Genomic DNA, 20,351 nt, shown 5'->3' with positions numbered 1-20,351 from the left:
CAGTCCAGTGAGGGAAGCAAGGACATCAGGCCATAGGCTGCTAAACAGGTGGGTCAGCAGGGAAATGGCAAGTGGAGATGAGCCATTGAATGATGAACCCACCTGGGAAGTCAGATTCTAAAGCATTCTGTACATTATGAATATGGGAGCCATACTGCATACCCAATCAGACTCTCTGCTGACTCTCGACAAGAACAGTTGGATCAGTTCTGCATTTGCTGAGGAGGTATGTGATAGAAATAATACTGCCCTACAATAAGGAGGATATGGATTCTATCTTCAGCTCTGCACTAATCTTTAGTGTAGCCTTAGAGAAGTCACATTCCTCTCTGAGTCTCAGTTTATCCCTCTACAGAAGAAGAGAGTTCACCTAAGCACTCCTAAGTACCAGTCTCTTGATAACTGTGGAACTGGCAGTGTGTTTGCCACATCTGTGGAAATAAAAACTAGCCAGTGAGGCAGACCATAAGGTGTTTTCCTTTTACAGATGTAGAAATTGTGGTCTAGAAGGACTTGCTGACAGTCAGAGCTCTTCTAATTCCTGGCTTACTGTTTGTCGCAGGGCACAATCCATCACCACCCTGACTCACGGTGTTATTTGTTTTAGGTAACTCAATCAGTGAAATTGCCCAGAGTTGCAGCTGTTGCCCAGGAGAAAATGAGCAAATTTGGAAACTGTTCTCACTTCTGTAGGTCAAGATGTCTTGAATCATGGTAACAGGGGCTAGGGGAGGTGACTTTTACCCCAGTGACTCTTACTCTCACTTAGCTATTTTAGTGGTAGACAGAGCAGTGATTCTCGAACTTCAGCGCACATGAGGATCCTCAGAGAATCAGCTTATGGTGCTCTAGCTCCAGAAGGTTTCTGTAGACTTACTTCTCTGGTCTTGAACTGCCTTAGAGAAGACAATTCCCATGCACAGAGAACCCTCACTACCAGTGAGAGACCCTGCACAGGACTCGCTACAAAGCCAATCATACTCTCTGCCACCTGCCTTTCTCTGTCTACCATTGAGCAATCTGCCAGGCCCATGCTGGTGGTGGGTATGGAGGCTATATTCTTAGCATGACTTTGCTCAAATGAACCAATTGACTCATTCCGTTTTACCACTCTATTTCATTTTCATCCTCTTTAATCTGGTGAGGCAATTTCATCAACCAGGACATAAAATTAACATGGGAAGAACTCAGATCTCATGGAAAGCAAAAGCCAATTCATTTAGAAAATTCTCTTTTGACTTAGGATAGGACTATTAAACACCCCACATTATTGGAGAAGTTCAAAACCATTAAAATCCCTTAAAGATGAGGGCCACTTTATGTTATGAATCACTGAAGTTAGACCCAAAAACTCACCACTTCTTTAAGAGGTACCATAAATGATATTCTCAATATCTGTAATTTTTTAAAGGTGTATATAACTCAAGAAAATTTATACCAACAATAATACATAATTTTAAAATGCATTCATAGAGCAAGAGAAAACCATCTTTGTTTTATCCTACATCTTCAAGTGAGTTCAGAAAATAACAGGATAGTCACTTATATCCAAGATATGGGATACTGTTGACCAAAACTTTCGGTTTCTTGGGTTTCTGGGATCCATGGATATTTATCACGTATTTTGAATCCTAAAACATTAAAATGTCTAACTATAGCCCTTATTCTAGGTTTAGGTTCGCTCCTGACTACCTAATGTTCAGGAGAGCCACTCATTCCGCCTTCCAAACTCCTCACTCAGTGTGGGAAAGAGATTTGTTGCTAGTTTGATGCATCAATCAGAATTTAAAAAAAGGTTTTAATAAGGGATATATGACTTACTTCATTCTGTATAACAGACTCTAAATCCATCCACATATCTACAAATGACCCAATTTCATTCTTTTTATGGCTGAGTAATATTCATTGTATATACGCACCACATCTTCTTTATCCACTCATCTGCTGATGGATATTTAGGTTGCTTCCATGTCCTGGCTGTTACAAATACTGCTGCAGTGAACATGGATGCCTGTGTTCTATGGTGACCTAGATGGGAGGGCGGGAGGGCCAAGAGGGAGGGGATAGATATAGATATAGACATACATAGCTAATTTATTCTGTTGTACAACATTGTAAAGCAACTATACTCCAATTTTTTAAAAATTAAAAAAATAAAAACGATATATACCTTGTTGGTTTCCTCTCCTCTTTTCGTTACTCTTGCTGAAATCTTTCAGACCTGAGGTGGAGTCCCACCTCTACTATTTACTGGGAGCTTGTGTCAGACTCAAAGGCCTTGGGATTATAAGACTTCGGCTCAAAAGTCCTGGCCACAAATATTTGGGATGGGACACTCAGATCCTGATTCAAACGGGCCATCTAATGAAAGCTCCCCATGGGGTCACAGAAAATGAACAGGTAGACTAAATTGAACTGCTGTTCTCAATTCTTCTTACCCTCCCTAGACTGGAATTATATATCCACGCCTTTTGTCATGTAATTCAGTAATGCCTTGCACCAGGGTCATTTCCCTAGCCCCTTAATATTGAACACGGCCAGATGGTTTTCTTTAATTAATGGAAGGTCAGTGACAGTAATAGAGGAGCCATTTTGAGCCAGGGCCTTAGAGGACAGCGCATGCTGCTGGTCTCACTTGGAATTCTGTGATCTACCATGAAAACAACATCCTGGCTGGCTGCTGGTCTCAGAATGATAAGCAGACTTGAGCCAACTGAAGGGTGCATTCAGGAGAGCCTGGTGAACCCCAAGTGAGCTCAGCCAAATCATAGCCAACCTGAAGACTCACAAGCAGAACATCAATATCTGTTCTTATGTACTTGTCAGATTCTTTTACCCATGGAGAATTACTGCAGCAATAGTTGGATGATACAATAGATCAAGACAACTGCCCAAAGAGAGAACTCTCAGCCAGGTATATAGCTTTGATATACAAAAATACATTTATTTTCAACAATTTCAAAACCACTGTCTTTTTTTTACAGTAGAAATATTCAAATGGAACAATAAAACCAAGAACAGTATATGTACATATACTGTATATATAGATATGACTCATGCATTTGTATTCCAGTGTTTAGTACAAGTATTGCAATTGTCTGCCCCATTTAACCCTTGAAATGAAAAAGCAGGATCTTTAGAAATAGTCCTAATTCTATGCTGTAGCCAGTCCAATTTCTTGAGGTCACATTCTCTCATTGTCTCACAGAGAAGGATGTGAACAATATCCCACATAAATGGACAGGTACAAAATTTAGCCTCTCCTCCCATATATATATACAGTATACCTTTTCTTTTAAAACAAGCGTGCTCAGGCTGAGTCCAAAATAAAACAATGCTACAGCATGGCTTCAAGCAACCCTCCTAAAAAGAATTGACATGTGAGATGTGTGAAGGGGCTGGGGTGTGGGAGAAGAGAACACTGGCTTTGAAAGTTACTCGCCCCAGATGCAAGAACCAGCTTAAGAGAACTGAAGGCAGACATTTGACTTTAAGGAATTGTGTACATCTGACAAGCAAGTAGCACAGCTTTGCTAAAATCAACTTTGACTAAGATCATTAACGGCTAGACCCCTATTTGGCGTGTAGGATTTGCATGGCTACATGATTCCACTAGTGCTGGCTCCCTTCCCACATCTAACTTCTCCCAGGCTGAGGCACTCACCGAACTTAACCTAGTGCCTAAGGGAGTTTTCTGAGTTAAGAATAGCCAGAGAATTCCCTCTAAGCATTATACAGTTCCATGGACTCCAACCAGAAAACAGAAAGCCATGTTTTTAGAACCATAGCCTGGCTTCTTTAAAGAAAGCCTCAGACTGATAACTATCCTCAACCTCATTCTTCTGGAGGGGAAGCCTTGTTTGCCCATCTGGGTTTCAGTTTGAAGCCTCTAGTGGACTTCATCTTGCAACTTCTTCCACATCACAGATGGGACCAGAAACTCACACGTTCTGTGATATCACTCTTGTCCTCCCTTTACCAGTTGTTTGTTTCAAAGAAGTACTCCCCCTCCCCACTTTATATACAGAAATAGAAACCAGTGATGGCAGGGACACAGAGATGCAAGAGTTAAGTGCGACAGACAACTGGGGAGCATCCAGAACCCAACACGTCAAGCAGGCCTGGGGGTGGGTCAGCTCCGAAGGTGAGTGCATAAGCCAACAGACGCATCTTTCTTTTTTCAGTTTTCTTTTTTACTAAACATTAAATTATTTCTTAGGAAATAAAAAGCTATTTACATTGTAATTATATACAATAAGCCATCTGCAGCCTCGCAATGGACATGCATGAGGCAGGGTCTCTTCTGACAGGTGTGCTGTGCACTTTCTGCAACCACGCTCACACCCCACCAACCTACCTCCTGCAGATCTAACTGGGAAATGGTTTACGTTTTAGGTGGGAGGGAGGGGGTGGGTACTGGTGGTTTGGTGTTGTACAGGGCAGGGGGAGGATGGGAGGTTAGTGAAAAATCAACACAACTTAAAAAATAAAAAGACAGACCACAGGGGAAACAAGATTTCTTGCACTGTAAACGGCAGAATGAAGTAAGAAAGCCATGGGAAGACGCATCCTTTGCCCTTAGCACAAAAACAGCCATTTATTCTTCGTGGCTCATAATCAGCTAAGTATGCTTTGCCTCCCACAGCTAAGCATCTGCCTGCTATTCATGGGGCCCTTGGTAAACAATAGGTAAAAAAGACACTTTCATTTTTCCATAATAAGAGTAATAGGCATCATCAAAAATAAAAAGTCAGAAAGACGGTTGACCACGTGGCTTGTTGGTATTAAACACTAGTGCAGTTGGGAATCTCCTTTGTGCTTTCACTGTTTGCAATGGTGGCAATGCCTCCTGCAGGGGAGAGAAGACAAAGGAAGGTAAGGGTGTGCATGTCACAGGAGGATGTATCTTTGCTTTATTTATTGCTGAATACCAAGCCGCCTTGATATGCGTTTATCAGACAGGGCAGCTGGGTAGTCTATCCCATCAGTTCACTGCCTGATCTAATCTATGTTTAATGTTTGCCCTCTCCCACACCAGCACACAAGGTAGCATCAATCCCTTGCCATCATAAACTCTTCTGATCGCAATAGTACTAGCCAACAGGAATTGAACACTTATAATGTGGCAGGCACTGTGCTAATGGCATATGCCACTTTATGATCACAACAATCTTACAAGGCAGGTAATGTTATTCCCATTTCACAGATGAGGAATATGAGGCACAGAGAGACCACAGAGCTAGCAGATTGACAGAGCAAGAAAATGAATCCAGTGCTCTCTGATGGCAGAGTCCCTATTTGTGTGATTATTAGGATGCATAATGTTTTTACCTTAGAGGCAAAAAAAATGCCCAATAGTAATGGATAATTGGCCTCAGCCCTCTCCTGCTCAGACTATAGCACTTTGGATCTTGATCAACTTTTAAGAGAAAAAGTTCTGCCAATTTCATGTGGTCAGAGGAGGCAGACACTTTAAAACCTGATTATTACAGGTTTTATGTCACTGAGGCAACTGTTTGTTTTCCCCACCCTCCAGACTAGCTCTACCTGAAGGACAGGCCACGTGGGCTGGCTGACTCAGTGTCTGGAGGACAGAGAAATCAGAAGCTTGGGGATTCCAGCATACATACCTATGACCCGGGTGTCCAGCTCTTTGTCCAGGAGTTCCTCGGGTTCGGTGAAGTCACTGAGTGTGATTTTGGGGGCATTTTCACTTTGGCTAACTGACCCAATCATCTCCTGCTCCTTGTCATGTTGGACTTGAGCATAGATGTTAATCCAGGGTATTTTCCTACATGGGACAGGAGCAAAATCAGATTATAATCACAGGGCGTGCCACACTGAGGCAATTGGAAATCTTGGGTGATAACAGGGAGGAGGAAGCTACAGGATCAAAGTCAGGGAAAGGGGCTGGCCAACCAGATACTGTCTTCACGAGGTCAAAGAACACAAGGAGGGACCCAGATGCCCAGAGGAGTTGTAAACCACAGAACTCCCCAAGGAATTCACCTTTTTCTGGGGCAAAACCAGCAAATGTAAAGAGAAGGGCAATACTATTGACCAGCTGTGCATTAAACCCCTTAAAATATTTACCAGTTATTATAAAGAAGCTGAACTTTGAGACTATGAGGTGGCATCATAGTGAAAAGACAGCTTTTGCTAAGTTTACATCAGTTCAATTAACTCACATTGGTTTCCTTTATAAATAGGAGAGGAGATAAAAGACTTATAGCCACTGCTACCATATTCAGAACACCATCCATGGACCAAGTAGCGTAAATACTTCCATAGTCAGTTTCCTCATCTGTTCAACAGGAATAACAATAGCTTTCTCTTATGTTGCAGAGAGGATTAAGGCAAGGATTGCTGTTCTCTGTTCAGTCACTAAGTCATGTCCAACTCTTTGCAACCCTACGGACTGCAGCATGACAGGGTTCCCTGTCCTTCACTATCTCCCAGAGTTCGCTGCTCAAACTCATGTCCATTGAGTCAGTGGTGCTATCTAAGGCAAGGATTAAGAGAAGTAACTTCCTTCAAAGACACCAAAGTAGTAGGTTTGTAAACAAGGCAGACAGACTCGAGGTCAAAGAAGCAGGCAGGTTAAGACTGAAATCTTACAGGAGTACTCATCTCCTGACTCATCTCTGTTATTTCCTGACCCACTGTGCATCAGCTTCTGCAGCCTCCTTTGATTCCTTCTAATCCCACACTCCTTAAACTTCAATGTGCTTTTGCCTCACCAGGTTCCTATTAAAATGCATTTGTTGCTCTAAAGGTCTGAACAGGATGGGTGGAAATTCTACATTTCTGCCTAGTTCCCAGCTGGTGCTGATGCCACTACTCTGAAACCCCATCTTTGAGTTTCAAGATTCTAATACACCAGGCTCGTCCCCACCTTGGGGACCTTGAATAAACTGTTCCCTCTATAACACACCTTCTACTCTTTTTGTGATAGTATCTTTCTTGCCCTTCAGAATTTGGCTTATAGGCCACTCTGAGAGGCCTCTCCTGACCACCCAAACTCTCCCACCATAAACGCGTAATAACAGGATGGTGTCTATGAAAGAAATTAATAGGGTCTTGGTTTAGGGTGGTGGAATAGGCCATGTGTGTGGACTTGTTTTCTGTCTTTCTCTCCCACTAAAGCCCCACATCTGCAAGGTCAACATTTTCCATTTTCAATGCTATACACTTAACATAGTGCTTGGTATGGGGTTCATGTTCAGTAAGTATTTGTTGAATAAATAGATAAATAACCTCAAAGCCCAATGCTCTATTTTCATTTATTATGCCCTCAAACAAAAAGACCACACTTCTATCTTAGAATTTTACAGGTAGAAGAGCCCTGTCTTACCTCATTAAATGGTGGGCAAATTGGTCTGAAGCTCAGACCTTTCATGAAGTTGATTACTGGCATAGATGTTATTAAAACTCAAGACATATGACACCCATCCCAATACAGAAGATTCTGTGAAAGTGTGAAACAGAGCCACTCTGTTGCCCTAGAGTCAACCAGTTGTATTTTTAAGCATCTACATTCCCTTCCCTGCTTCAGCCCCACAACGAGATAGAACATGGGTGTTTAATAAGGTCTTCTGTAGCTAATTTGGAAAGACCTCAAAATATGATTGAAAATGGACAGTTTCTACCTTTCATTGACATCCAATTTTCATGTTTTTAATGGCTGCTTTCCATACATTAAGAGAGGTGTCCCTTGACTGCTACTGATCTAAACTAGCTTAATATAATTTACAAGAACCTTAAATGAATAGATTATGTGTGAGGCAGCAAACCACAGGCTCTCTAAACGTGAGTAATTAAAATTTCATGCTAGCTCTTACTTTCTTCTTATCTAAATAGAAAGGCAGCCTAATGACTTAGATTTCTTCTAATCATAAAAGTACATATTACTCATGAATGTTGGTATCAACTGTAATATTTATTAGGTGCTAGGGGCAGTCAAACCACTCCTGATCACACAAGTCTGGGTACTTCAGAGCTTCAGACAGAGATTACTGTCTCCAACTTCCTGCTTTTTTAATGGTTGATACCTGTGAGAATTTTGATATATTTGCCCTTATAAAGATTTTTCACCTTATGTGCATCTTTGAAAACACACTTTTTTTTCAATATTTTTAATAGATGGTTGGAAGAGAATGAATTTTATGTCACAATGGGCAGCATTTAAATTTTTTTTCAAATTTCTGTTCATTTTTTAACACATCTACCTGTAAGACTTTTGAGACTGTAAGTCAAGACTAAATCCCATTTTGCAGAAAAGAAAGGTGGGAAATGAAGTTTAGAGGCACGTCCTGGGCTATACATTCACATAAGTTTTAATAAGAGGATCTTAATAAGAGAAGTAAGATGGATCAATCCAAGTCATCTATATAAATTTCAGCTTTTATTTGTTTGTTCCATCTACGACTAAGTGTTAGAAGCTTGTGAGAAGAATTTAGAAGAAGCAGAGTAGGCTTCACACTATCATGAAAGCCTTACTGAAAAAAAAGATACTAGAAAATACAACTCAAAAGTTTTCTTGGACAATAAGCACAAAACAAATCTACAGTCTAGAAAGAAGGTGTTATTAGGTAGAATTTTCAGAAAATAAAAGCCATCATAAAGTGAATTTTTATTATATTGCCTAAGATATCACAAAATAGCAGTCACTAAATTGGAGAAGGAAATGGCAACCCACTCCAGTGTTCTTGCCTGGAGAATCCCAGGGATGGGGGACCCTGGCGGGCTTCTGTCTATGGGGTCACACAGAGTCGGACACGACTGAAGTGACGCAGCAGCAGCATCCAAGAAATATCAAATATAGTCCCTTAACAGAGGAAGAAGAAAAGAGTTACTATGATCTCCAAGATTCCTTTAAATAATTAGATTCCCCTTCTATTAAGTGACCACTTGGGATGCTGAGATTGTAGACAATGCCTGACACAGAGCAGGCACTCAATAAATGTTTGCTGAATGAATTATTGGCTTAATGAATTAATGTTGGAGATGGCAGAGAGAAAGTTTGGGGTCTGAAATCAGAGCCTGGTGAGTGATCTGGAAACAGAAAGAGAATGACACTTCCCCTAGCCTATGCTGTTCAAGTGTTTGCTAGTCAGCTGTAGCTATTTAAATTTAAATTAATTAAATAAAATTGAAAATTCAGTTTTTTCACCATACCAGTGGCTACTGTATTGGGCAGTAGAGATCATAAAGAATTTTCATCTTTGCAGAAAGTTCCATTGGGCAGAAATGAAAGAAGCAAAGGAGACTCTGGGAACCATGGATTAGAACCTGACATTTACTTGCCGGCCGGCCAGGTACCCTCCATATAGCCATCATTGGAGTTCCAGGTAGGTAGTGAGAGGGAAAGCAGAGCAAAGAAATAAAGGGAGATTCAACAGGACCTCAGCCAACAGGCTTGAGCACTGGAAGAAAAGCTTCCAGAAAAAGTGACTAGAAAAGAAAAGTTAACTGATGACTGGTTACTCTTAACTGACTTAAATTGTTTATCCACTTTAACTAGTATTTGTTTCCTGTATCCTAATTCACTGTCAGGGACATAGAAAGGGTTGAATGGTATTTAAGAAAGGGTTGGCTGGTATTTAATTATTCTACAAAGGTAGAATAATTCAGAAATGCCATTACCTGGCATAGATTCAAGTATTAAAGTCTGCACATTAAGAGATAGCTACATTAATAAGTTGACTGTCTAGGGAGTTTAGCAATGTTTACAAGAGAAGAGAAAGTTTTCTTAAGTCACAGGATAACTCTGGCCTTAATTTAGAGACACCTGACACAAATACCTCTTTGCAGAACTTGTACCGGCCCCTGTCCTCAGCAAATATGGAGTTCTAGGAGCCAGAAGCGGAGAAGGCAATGGCAAGCCACTCCAGTACTATTGCCTAGAAAATCCCATGGATGGAGAAGCCTGGTAGGCTGCAGTCCGAGGGGTCACTAGGGGTCGGACGCGACTGAGCGACTTCACTTTCGCTTTTCACTTTCACACATTGGAGAAGGAAATGGCAACCCACTCCTGTGTTCTTGCCTGGAGAATCCCAGGGATGGGGGAGCCTGGTGGGCTTCCGTCTATGGGGTCACACAGAGTTGGACACGACTGAAGTGACTTAGCAGCAGCAGGAGCCAGAAGGTGATAAATTTGGTTTAGCTGATCTTCAAGCCTCAGCAACCACCAGGCATCCCCAAAACCAAATCCTTGAATGAATGAAAATGTGCTTTGTATGTAACTCAAGTATCTCCATAAATGGGTACTGCTCTGACCAGGCCATTTCTATTAATATATTGAATCTTTGCTAATTGGATATGACGGATTTTCCCTTCTTCAAAGGGAACATGGTAGGTGGGTTGACACATCATGATACAAGAGGATATGAACCCAAGTATTAGTCTATGTAATGAGAAGGATGGTAAACCCCACTTTGTCTTTCTAGTGGAGAGTGTTGAAGGATTCCTGCTGTTTGGCTAGTGCTTAGATGGACACTGAGTAAAACTTTTTTTTTTTTAAAGCCTGAGAAATCCACTAGCAGGGAGCTGACGGGTTGGGGGAAGCGGAGGTAGAGTGAAGCATGTTTACCACTGAGCTCTTCCAATATCTAAAACATTACCTTTGGAGTTTAGAAAAATTCCAAAGCTATACTTTCAAAATTCATCTGACAACAAATTCAACTTTTACTTTACACAGACTTCCTGTGAAGTACCTTTCTATGCCACTGATACATATGAGCCTAATATGTGCCAGTTTGTGACAGAGGAGGCACCTTCCGGAGGCATGCTGTTATTCAAAATATATAGATATTTTTGCCTTGAAAACATGTAGCAAACCTATAAATATTATTGCTTTTCCATTTTACACATGAGGAAATGAAGGCTTAGTTAGAGAGGCAGATTCAACTGCCTAAGGCTGTAAGCAATAAAAGTTAAAACAGAGTCTGTCTGAATTTTGAGTTCATGCTTTTAACCAGTATATGTTTTGTAGGTGCATTACATTAAGTAAATAATGGTACAGAATTATTTAATTTAATTTCATGTTTTTAATGAGTATCCTATTATATCACCCCTCCTCTGGTCTTCAAAAATAAATTTTGAATACATGTGGGGTTTGGTTTTTCTGAACTATTTACCTTTAGAAAAAAAGAAAAATAGGGAGGAGGATTAAAAAATGTATACTTCTGCATGCAAATTTATACAGAGATACTGGATAACCACTATAAAGTATGTATGTGTACGTGTGTAACCAGATTTCAGCTATATTTTCTCTACTTAACATTTGAAGTGGTGCAGTGGTAAAGAATCCACCTGCCAATGCAGGAGATGCAAGAAACATGGGTTCAATCCCTGGGACAGGAAGATGCCCTGGAATATGGACGGAGGTTCGTGACATTGTACAGAAGACAGAGAGCAAGACCATCCCCAAGAAAAAGAAATGCAAAAAAGCAAAATGGCTGTCTGAAGAGGCCTTACAAATAGCTGTGAAAAGAAGAGAAGTGAAAAGCAAAGGAGAAAAGGAAAGATATACCCATTTGAATGCAGAGTTCCAAAGAATAGCAAGGAGAGATAAGAAAGCCTTACTCGGTGATCAGTACAAAGAAATAGAAGAAAACAATAGAATGGGAAAGACTAGAGATCTCTTCAAGAAAATTAAGAGATACCAAGGGAACATTTCATGCCAAGATGGGCTCAATAAAGGACAGAAATGGTATGGACCCAACAGAAGCAGAAGATATTAAGAAGAGGTGGCAAGAATACAAAGAGAGAGAGAATGAAGTTGCTCAGTCGTGTCCGACTCTTAGCGACCCCATGGACTGCAGCCTACCAGACTCCTACATCCATGGGATTTTCCAGGCAAGAGTACTGAAGAACTGTACAAAAAAGATCTTCACGACCCAGATAATCACCATGGTGTGATCACTCACCTAGAGCCAGACACCCTGGAACGTGAAGTCAAGTGGGCGTTAGAAAGTATGACTGTGAACAAAACTAGTGGAAGTGATGAAATTCCAGTTGAGCTATTTCAAATCCTGAAAGATGATGCTGTGCAAGTGCTGCACTCAATATGCCAGCAAATTTGGAAAACTCAGCAGTGGCCACCGGACTGGAAAAGGTCAATTTTCATCCCAATCCCTAAGAAAGGCAATGCCAAAGAATGCCCAAACTACCACACAATTGCACTCATTTCACACGCTACTACAGTCATGCTCAAAATTTTCCAAGCCAGGATTCAACAATAAATGAACCCTGAACTTCCAGATGTTCAAGCTGGATTTAGAAAAGGCAGAGGAACCAGAGATGAAATTGCCAACATCTGCTAGATCATGGAAAAAGCAAGAGAGTTCCAGAAAAACATCTATATCTGCTTTATTGACTACATCAAAGCCTTGACTGTGTGGATCATAATTAACTATGGAAAATTCTTCAAGAGATGGGAATACCAGACCACCTGACCTGCCTCTTGAGAAATCTGTATAGCAGGTCAGGAAGTAACAGTTATAACTGGACATGGAACAACAGACTTGTTCTAAATGGGAAAAGGAGTACATCAAGGCTGTATATTGTCACCCTGCTTATTTAACTTATATGCAGAGTACATCATGAGAAATGCTGGGCTCGCTGAAGCACAAGCTGGAATCAAGATTGCCAGGAGAAATATCAATAACCTCAGATATGCAGATGACACCACCCTTATGGCAGAAAGTGAAGAGGAACTAAAAACACCTCTTGATGAAAGTGAAAGAGGAGAGTGAAGAAGTTGGCTTAAAGCACAAAATTCAGAAAACGAAGATCATGGCATCTGTTCCCATCACTTCATAGCAAATAGATGGGGAAACAGTGGAAACAGTGGCTGACTTTATATTGTTGGGCTCCAAAATCACTGCAGATGGTGATCGCAGCCATAAAATTAAAACATGCTTGCTCCTTGGAAGAAAATTTATGACAAACCTAGACAGCATATTAAAAGGCAGAGATATTACTTTACCAAAAAAGGTCCATCTAGTCAGGGGTATGGTTTTTCCAGTAGTCATGTATGGATGTGAGAGTTGGACTATAAAGAAAGCTGAGTGCCAAAGAATTGATGCTTTTGAACTGTGGTGTTGGAGAAGACCCTTGAGAATCCCTTGTACTGTAAGGATATCCAACCAGTCCATCCTAAAGGAAATCAGTCCTAAATAATCATTGGAAGGACTGATGCTGAAGCTGAAACTCCAATACTTTGGCCACCTGATGCGAAGAGCTGACTCATTTGAAAAGACCCTGATGCTGGGAAAGATTGAAGGCAGGAGGAGAAGGGAATGACAGAGAACGAGATGGTTGGATGGCATCACTGACTCAATGGACATGAGTTTGAGTAAACTCCAGGAGTTGGTGATGGACAGGGAGGCCTGTCCTGCTGCAGTCCCTGAGGTCACAAAGAGTTGGGCATGACTGAGCAACTGAACTGAAATGAATTGAGGAAATACAACCCACTCCAATATTCTTGCCTGGAAAATTCCATGGATAGAGGAGTCTGGCAGGTTACAGTCCTTGGGGTAGCAAAGAGACCAATACGACTCAGCACACACACACGCATTTCTCTACTTAGTCACCCTAAATGAGTGGTAAACTGTAGAAAAAGATCTCCTAAATATTTGAGACCCTATTATAGAAACGTAAATGAGGTCTGAAAACCCCTCAAACTTCTCTTGAAGAAAATAAACTGACTTTAGAGGCTACCCCTCATTTTCCTAGTGTTGGGTTAGTCACTCAGTCATGTCCGACTCTTTGTGATCCCATGGACGATGCCTGCGAGGCTCCTCTGTCTATGGCATTCTCCAGGCAAAAATACTGAAGTGAGTTGCTATTCCCTTCTCCAAGGGATCTTTCCGACCCAGGGATCAAATCCAGGTCTCCCCCATCGCAGGCAGATTCCTTACCATCTAAGCCACTTCATTTTCCCAATTCAACACAATTATAAACTGGAGAGAGTTCATATTAAGCCCGTTTACTCTCTGACCCTAAAACATTTCCTGTTCTTCCCCAATGCCAAATACAGCTTCAGGGAAAGTTAATATCACATATTTGGGATGAGTTTAGCAATGTAAGTAACAGGAAGAATCAGCCCCCAGGAACCTAGCCCCATGCCTAAAATTGAGTGATGGCAGCACGTACCTTTTAAACTTGTAGATCAAAAACACAGCCAGGCCGACAAACACCACTGACAAGAGCATAAGCATGGCTGAGCTGCTGTGCCCAGCACTAGAGTCCACCAGCGGCGCTAGGAGGAAAGAACAGACTTGCTCATTCGGAAGCTATTAGCTGGGGGGAGCATCCATTGGAGAATGAGGCCAGCTGGTCTCCAACCTTATATACAGCCTCCGGTTGCCCTGCATGCTATCTGGGCAGAGGAAGCTTGGCTTCAATGATGATGGTGCCCAGATCACAGCTTCTTAGGGAAAGTAAACTCCTCGCTCTGCCTGGGGAAACCTGCTGTTCCTGCTGTAAATTGTACTCAGCTAAGGGGAGCAGGAATAGGGTATGAATGCTCCTTTTCTTAGACACCTGAGTGCTTGTCAATGTGATTATAGGTGATAGAGTGTTTCTGTTTCTTCTTCTAGTCTATTCTGGTAAAACATGGCTGGATGGGCACATGTGAAACCTCTACATCTGAAAAGCTTTCATTAATTAGAAACAGCAAATAGGCTTTTCCAGAGAGCAGGGGTGGGTGTCCAATGGGACATGCCTTTTTAGAATTTCTTTCATAAATCAACCACCCAGAACTAGTCCCTCTTTTCACTTAGATTTAAACATTGTAAATTGAAGGGAGTTTTAAAGTTATTTGATCTGGTCTCCCAATCAAGATTCACTGAATTAGATAACTGTAGAAATTAAGGGAGATTGAGATAAGTTATAGATAAGAAACTGTTATACATAAGAAACATAATAAAGCGAAGGCCCAAAGAAATTGTAGGTTTTCCTGAAGATCATCCAATAGCAAAGCCACTTCTAAAGATGTCTTCTTGCCACCCTAACAGGAGGCCTCAAGAAAGATGTAATTAATCTTTCCTTGCCATCACTACACAAAGCCATTTATGAGCATTTATCGGAAAGTGTTTGGTAACCATCTCCTCCTTTTTATCTCCAGAATATCAGATCACCATACCCATCTCCCCACCCCATATGCCTTCAGGCACTCACCTAAGGTCAGCTGTGTGACATACACAATGACTTGAACCCCTGGCTTCAGCTCAAACTGGACCAAGTTTTGGTTTAGAGCATTAAACAGAGTCTCTACAATCTGGAGGAAAAAATGAGAGAGAGAAGCTGCATGGGAAGTAATGTCATGTGATGGTGCCCCCTCATGGAGAAAGAAACCGGGGTCAGCAGGCAAAAAAAACAACCTAGTCAATGAGAGGACAGGATACTGGAACATTTTTATCCATTTGGTTCTCCTAGCCCCTAGAGCCCTGTGAAGCCAAGGACAAGTTGGTATTATTTGCTATTACTGGAGAGAAGAGTGAGACAGAGGTGTGTCCACAGTCACCTAGGGAATTTGAGTTGACAACAGACATAGATGCTTCATTCAACTCCCAGTTCAGTGTCTTTTCATCCAAGGCTGTATAACTTTCCATAGCGAGACGTGTTATGGGTCCCAGTGAAAGAAAGTCAACCCACCATTAGTTCTTTAATGTGAACAAGCAACGCACACAGGATAGAGGTCCCTGCCAGGATTAAAGCAGGCATGCACACCACAGCCCACTCCTCTGCTGTTTCTCTTTTAGAGACAATGGGAGGCAAACATCAAAGCAGAAGCTGCCTCCTTTTTATGGGATAATTTTTCCTCTTTACTTTTCCCCAGCAAGTCTCAGAACACATAACATCGATTTAATCACCGTGTAATTCCCACATGAAAGCTGAGGCAGACTGAGGCTGTTGTCCCTAACTCTTATCTCGCTGTACGTGCCTTAATATCACAGCTGCTATTCATCACCGTAATTACCTATTTATCTAAATGGATGGATATTGTAGCTTCCAAATATAGTTCACACATGCCACTTGCTATTTCAGAATAAAGAGGTCTTGTAAAAGTGATGTATGCATTGAGAAGCTGAATTTATATCTGGCCGATTTCAATATGCAGCCCTGTAATGCAAGGATCCCCTTCATTTCCAGAGAAACTGACCATGATGGCATCTGTGCAGCCCTCGGTGGACTGTGCCCACCGTGGGATGGGGTGACAGCTAGGTGAGTAGCAGAGGGACTTGGAAGATGTCTGTACATTGATTAATTCGAAAGGCAGCAAGTGTGTTTGATTCATGCTGGTTTTTAGCAGCTTCTTTCTCACTTATTTCTATTTCTAACTCATCACAGGAAAGCATGGGAAAGTAAAGCAAAGCCCAGTCAAGTAAGACCTCAGCAAGAGCAGGGAGTGAGAGAGGGAGACATGGGACCACTGCCGCCTTCACTTCCAGGCTGGTATGCAGATCATAAGAGCTATATGCCATTTGATAAAGACAGTAAATCATGATCCCTTTGGGGAACACTGCTTCCTTAGTCAAAGCAAGATGAGGCAATCCATCTCTCTCCAGAGACACACGTTTAAAAGCAGTTCATTTTCTTCCTAGAGGCAGAACTTCTGTTGCCCAGGATCTTTGAAGACAGGGAGCACAGTTTTGAGAAGCAGAGAGGGAAACTCAAAATTCTTCTCTTCCTCCCCCACCCCCATCTCTTTTCTTCAGGACAACTCATTAGCTGGGAGATACCAGCAAGTTGCAAGAATGGCAACTGCTGGACTGAATGATTTCAGGAGTGCTTTTCTTTCCTGTATGGCTAAATGCACCAGTGTTTGTGCATTTGTGTTTATTCTGGGTAAAGCTGATTGCTCTCCAAAGCCCTGGTGCCAGACAATGAGTGACAGGTTGGTGGACAAATAGGAAAGGGTTCAATCTACCTTTTGGGCTAGAAATACTTTGTGTTCCCTTAGAGGGTGAGGCGCAGGAGAGTGTTCTAGCCAAGTTTTCTTTCACTTACTTGTTCCAGGTCCCCTTCATTGCCTTTCCTCCTCTCCGTCAAGTTCTTGGGGGGAAGGATGAAGAGCTCTGCAGAAGTGGGGAGGCCAGGGAACACGGCAACTAGGATCTGGTCATCTGGGACACTGGTTACCTGCAAAGATGTTTTGACTAAAAAGTGGGGTCCTGGAGGATCCAGCCTTCCCCAAGTCAATAACAAGGATATTGACTATGCATTTTTAATACAGCATTTAAGGCACAGTTTCCAATATACATTCAGGCTTTCCTTTTGCTTTCCCTAGAACTGCTAGGCAGAGAATTAGTTTCTCTAACTCCTCTGCTCTTACATACATCTTTCATGAAACTAAGATACTACTATGAATGATCTGCAAAATATTGTTTGCTGGCAACTTTGGCAAAAGCTCCTCCCATATTTTCCATTTTTCTACACTAAGAAGACTATAGAGTTTCTGGCTAAAACATGAACAGACTGGCTGCAAATGAAGAATAAGAAGTTATAAACAAACACGGGAAAATGCAAATAAAAAAAAAGCAAAGTAGTTCTTGTTTTCACTTACTAAAGCAGGATTTTTTATTAAGTTAAAATAGCTGATATTGGTGCAGCTTCAATTAAGAGGTTTTCTCAACTGTTGTTGGCAGCACTAAAAATTGATGCATGTTGCCAATTTGTTTTTCAAAAGGCTTACTGTAAAGTCATAAACATATTCAGACCGTTCATTCAGAAACTGTAACTTGGAGTGTTTGTCCTAAAGAAATAATCCAAAATATAGGAAAAGCCATTTGGAGGAAGAAACTCATAACATCACTTATAATATCAAATAAATGGGAAAATATTAAATATTCAAAAAAGTTAAGTAAATAATGGTTATGCTACCATAAAGATGATAATTAGCACAGTGAGACAACATGGAAAAATGCTTAGTGAGAGTTCTGATCTAGTTCTTTACATTTCCTTGGCTACAACTCTATAAAAATAAAAATGTATACACATGAAAAATAAAACAAGACACTAAAAGTTGAGTTAAGATGCTGAAATTTAAATGAATTTTTCTATTCCTGAGGGTTTAGTAAAAGGATTATATTGCTTTTTGATAAAAACTAAATGTAAGCTTCCATCTTAAGGTAAAATCCTCAGGAAAATAAAACTCTGAATTCTTCCCTGTAAAGAGTAGTCCTATCCTTTCCTATGTGTCTCCTGAAAGTCTTTTATCCAGAACTAATCTTTTGTCAATTCAAATATGATATACACATATATAAATATAGTTTTTGATTTGGCAGAAATACCCATCTCCTCCTAGAAGTCTCCCCTGACTGTCTTACCTTCAATGACCTGTTCCATGTCAGCCTCTTGCTCCTAGCACTTCAGATCTCCATGAAAGGAATTTAGATCATGCCCACAGTAAGGTATGTCTATCTGCTACAGTCTTTTCTCTGATAGGTTCTTATTGTATGTCTGCCCAGATATTCGGGGGCGGGGAGCGGGGGGGGGGGTGGTCTCTATGGCTATCTCACTGTCCAAATGATGCCTGACAGTGAGGAAAGAATAAATAGACACTGGACTGAATATAAGTGGAGGGGCTGTCTCCCATTAGCTCAGCTCTGATTCATATTTGGAACTAGAGAATGGCGTTAACTCTCAGGGATGTGATGAAGGAAAGAGAGAGTGTCAACCTCAGAGAACTAGTGAGTGGCGGTCAGAAGCCTGGAAAGCCCCCCAAAGTGGGGAGGCATCTCCAGGGAGCTCAAGGAGGTTTTGCCAGATGCCTCAGTTCCCTGCTGGGAGGCAAGATGGATTTATTCTAACTAGGCAGGGGAAATAATTCTCAGAAAACAGACTGATGTCAGATAATCACCCAATGGAGAAAATGGGATAAGCCCAGGAGTGTCCTGGCGGGTGTGACACCGTGCCCCAGGGAAGAGGGGTTGCAGGGTGCATCACTCAGTTAAGGAACATGGAAGGACCTAACTCCAATCATACAAATTCAGCACAACCCTAGATGTCTCATAGTCAAAGGCATACAAGATCAATTTCATTTTCATCCCTCTTTTCGAACAAGTTTTTGTAAACAGATATGAAGTATGGTTCTTATAGACAGCTCCTCACAGGAATGCTCTTATATTATTATCTTTTATCTATTTTTCCTCTCCAGCAGCTTCTTTTCCGTGTCCTTCCCTGGATATTTCTCCTTTACCTTGAAGAGTATCAGCATCCATCTCTACCCTGCCCCTTCTCCCTCTCAGGGTGGCTGGGAGGTGGGGGCAGACTTAAAGACTTCCATGGCCTCAGTTCCAGCATCACTACCTCCTACAGGTATCTCACTTGATCTCCAATCCATATCTTTAACTCTCTTGTTTATCTTTACCCAGTTGTTTCTCAGATACTCCAAACTCATGTAAAAGACCAGATAATCATTGTTTGCCAAGTATGTTTCTCCTACACAGTTGCCATCTTGATCAATGGCAAGGAACATCCTCTCCTTCCTACTCTTATAATCAGAAAGCTTCTCCTTCCCTCTCACTCACGCTGCATTTTATTAGTCACCAGTTCTATTTCTCAACAGGTTAAGTTAGCCTTTGGATCTTTCCTTTTCAGGACTTTATTATTAGGTCTGGTTTAGACAAGTGCAGTAGTCTTTTAACAGGTAATCTCCTGTGAAATCATTCCCAACCCTATTCACTTCCCACATCTAGAGACCATCCTCTGTATTACCACAAGACTGGGTGTCTGAAATATAAAGCCACTAATCCCATCATGATAAAACCTGAGACTGCGAGCCATGTGGCAAAGCAGTTCTCCTGGGTTTCCTTACCCTACTACTCTCCATTCAGGCACCACTTCCCAATAAAATATCTTGCTTTGTTAGCAAAATAAATAAATACTTTTTTTTTTTTACCTAAATAATAGAGAAAGAACACATTTCACACTTCCCAGAGCCTACAGGATGTATTTCAAACCCCTTTTAGCTGCTCAGACCCTTCACAAATGATAAATCCATCCCAGCATAATATCAGTCACACCTGCCCTTATAACTTATAGGTTGGCTAAAACAAATTGCCATTTATCAACTATGCTGTACTTACCATAGACCATGGCTTTGCCCATGCTTTCATTGTACCTGAGACAACATCCTCTCTCTGTTAACTACCGTTTATCCTTTAAAACAGAGTTCAAGTATTCCCTCCAAAGACTATTCTACTACTTCACAAGTATTTACTGAATCACAAATATGTGTCAAGCCTGAACTTCTCTGGATAGAGTGAATTGCACTTTCCTCCATGCTCCTTTGAAATGCTGGCCATGCCTCTCTCATAGAACTAGTTGCACATTAGACT

The 20,351-nt window shown here is 41.3% G+C and overlaps 1 protein-coding gene across 1 annotated transcript in view; it reads right to left on the bottom strand.

The window, feature by feature from the left end:
• Nucleotides 1–2,919: 2,919 nt before the first annotated feature.
• Nucleotides 2,920–20,351, bottom strand: part of SORCS3 (sortilin related VPS10 domain containing receptor 3) — a 642,617-nt gene continuing 625,185 nt past the window's right edge. Inside the window, exons 23-27 of the mRNA XM_055424699.2 lie at nt 17,020–17,151; nt 15,187–15,286; nt 14,161–14,266; nt 5,631–5,791; nt 2,920–4,849 (exon numbers count right to left, since the gene is read on the bottom strand). Coding sequence (XP_055280674.2) covers nt 4,785–4,849; nt 5,631–5,791; nt 14,161–14,266; nt 15,187–15,286; nt 17,020–17,151 — 564 coding nt within the window. The 3' untranslated portion in view covers nt 2,920–4,784. The remainder of the gene's footprint in view (nt 4,850–5,630; nt 5,792–14,160; nt 14,267–15,186; nt 15,287–17,019; nt 17,152–20,351) is intronic.

The sequence above is a fragment of the Moschus berezovskii genome, chromosome 12 (assembly GCF_049115385.1).
Source record: "Moschus berezovskii isolate FMDL1 chromosome 12, NW_MosBer_1.0, whole genome shotgun sequence".
In the NCBI taxonomy this organism is placed as follows: Eukaryota; Metazoa; Chordata; class Mammalia; order Artiodactyla; family Moschidae; genus Moschus; species Moschus berezovskii.
This window is presented reverse-complemented; position numbering and strand designations above follow the sequence as displayed.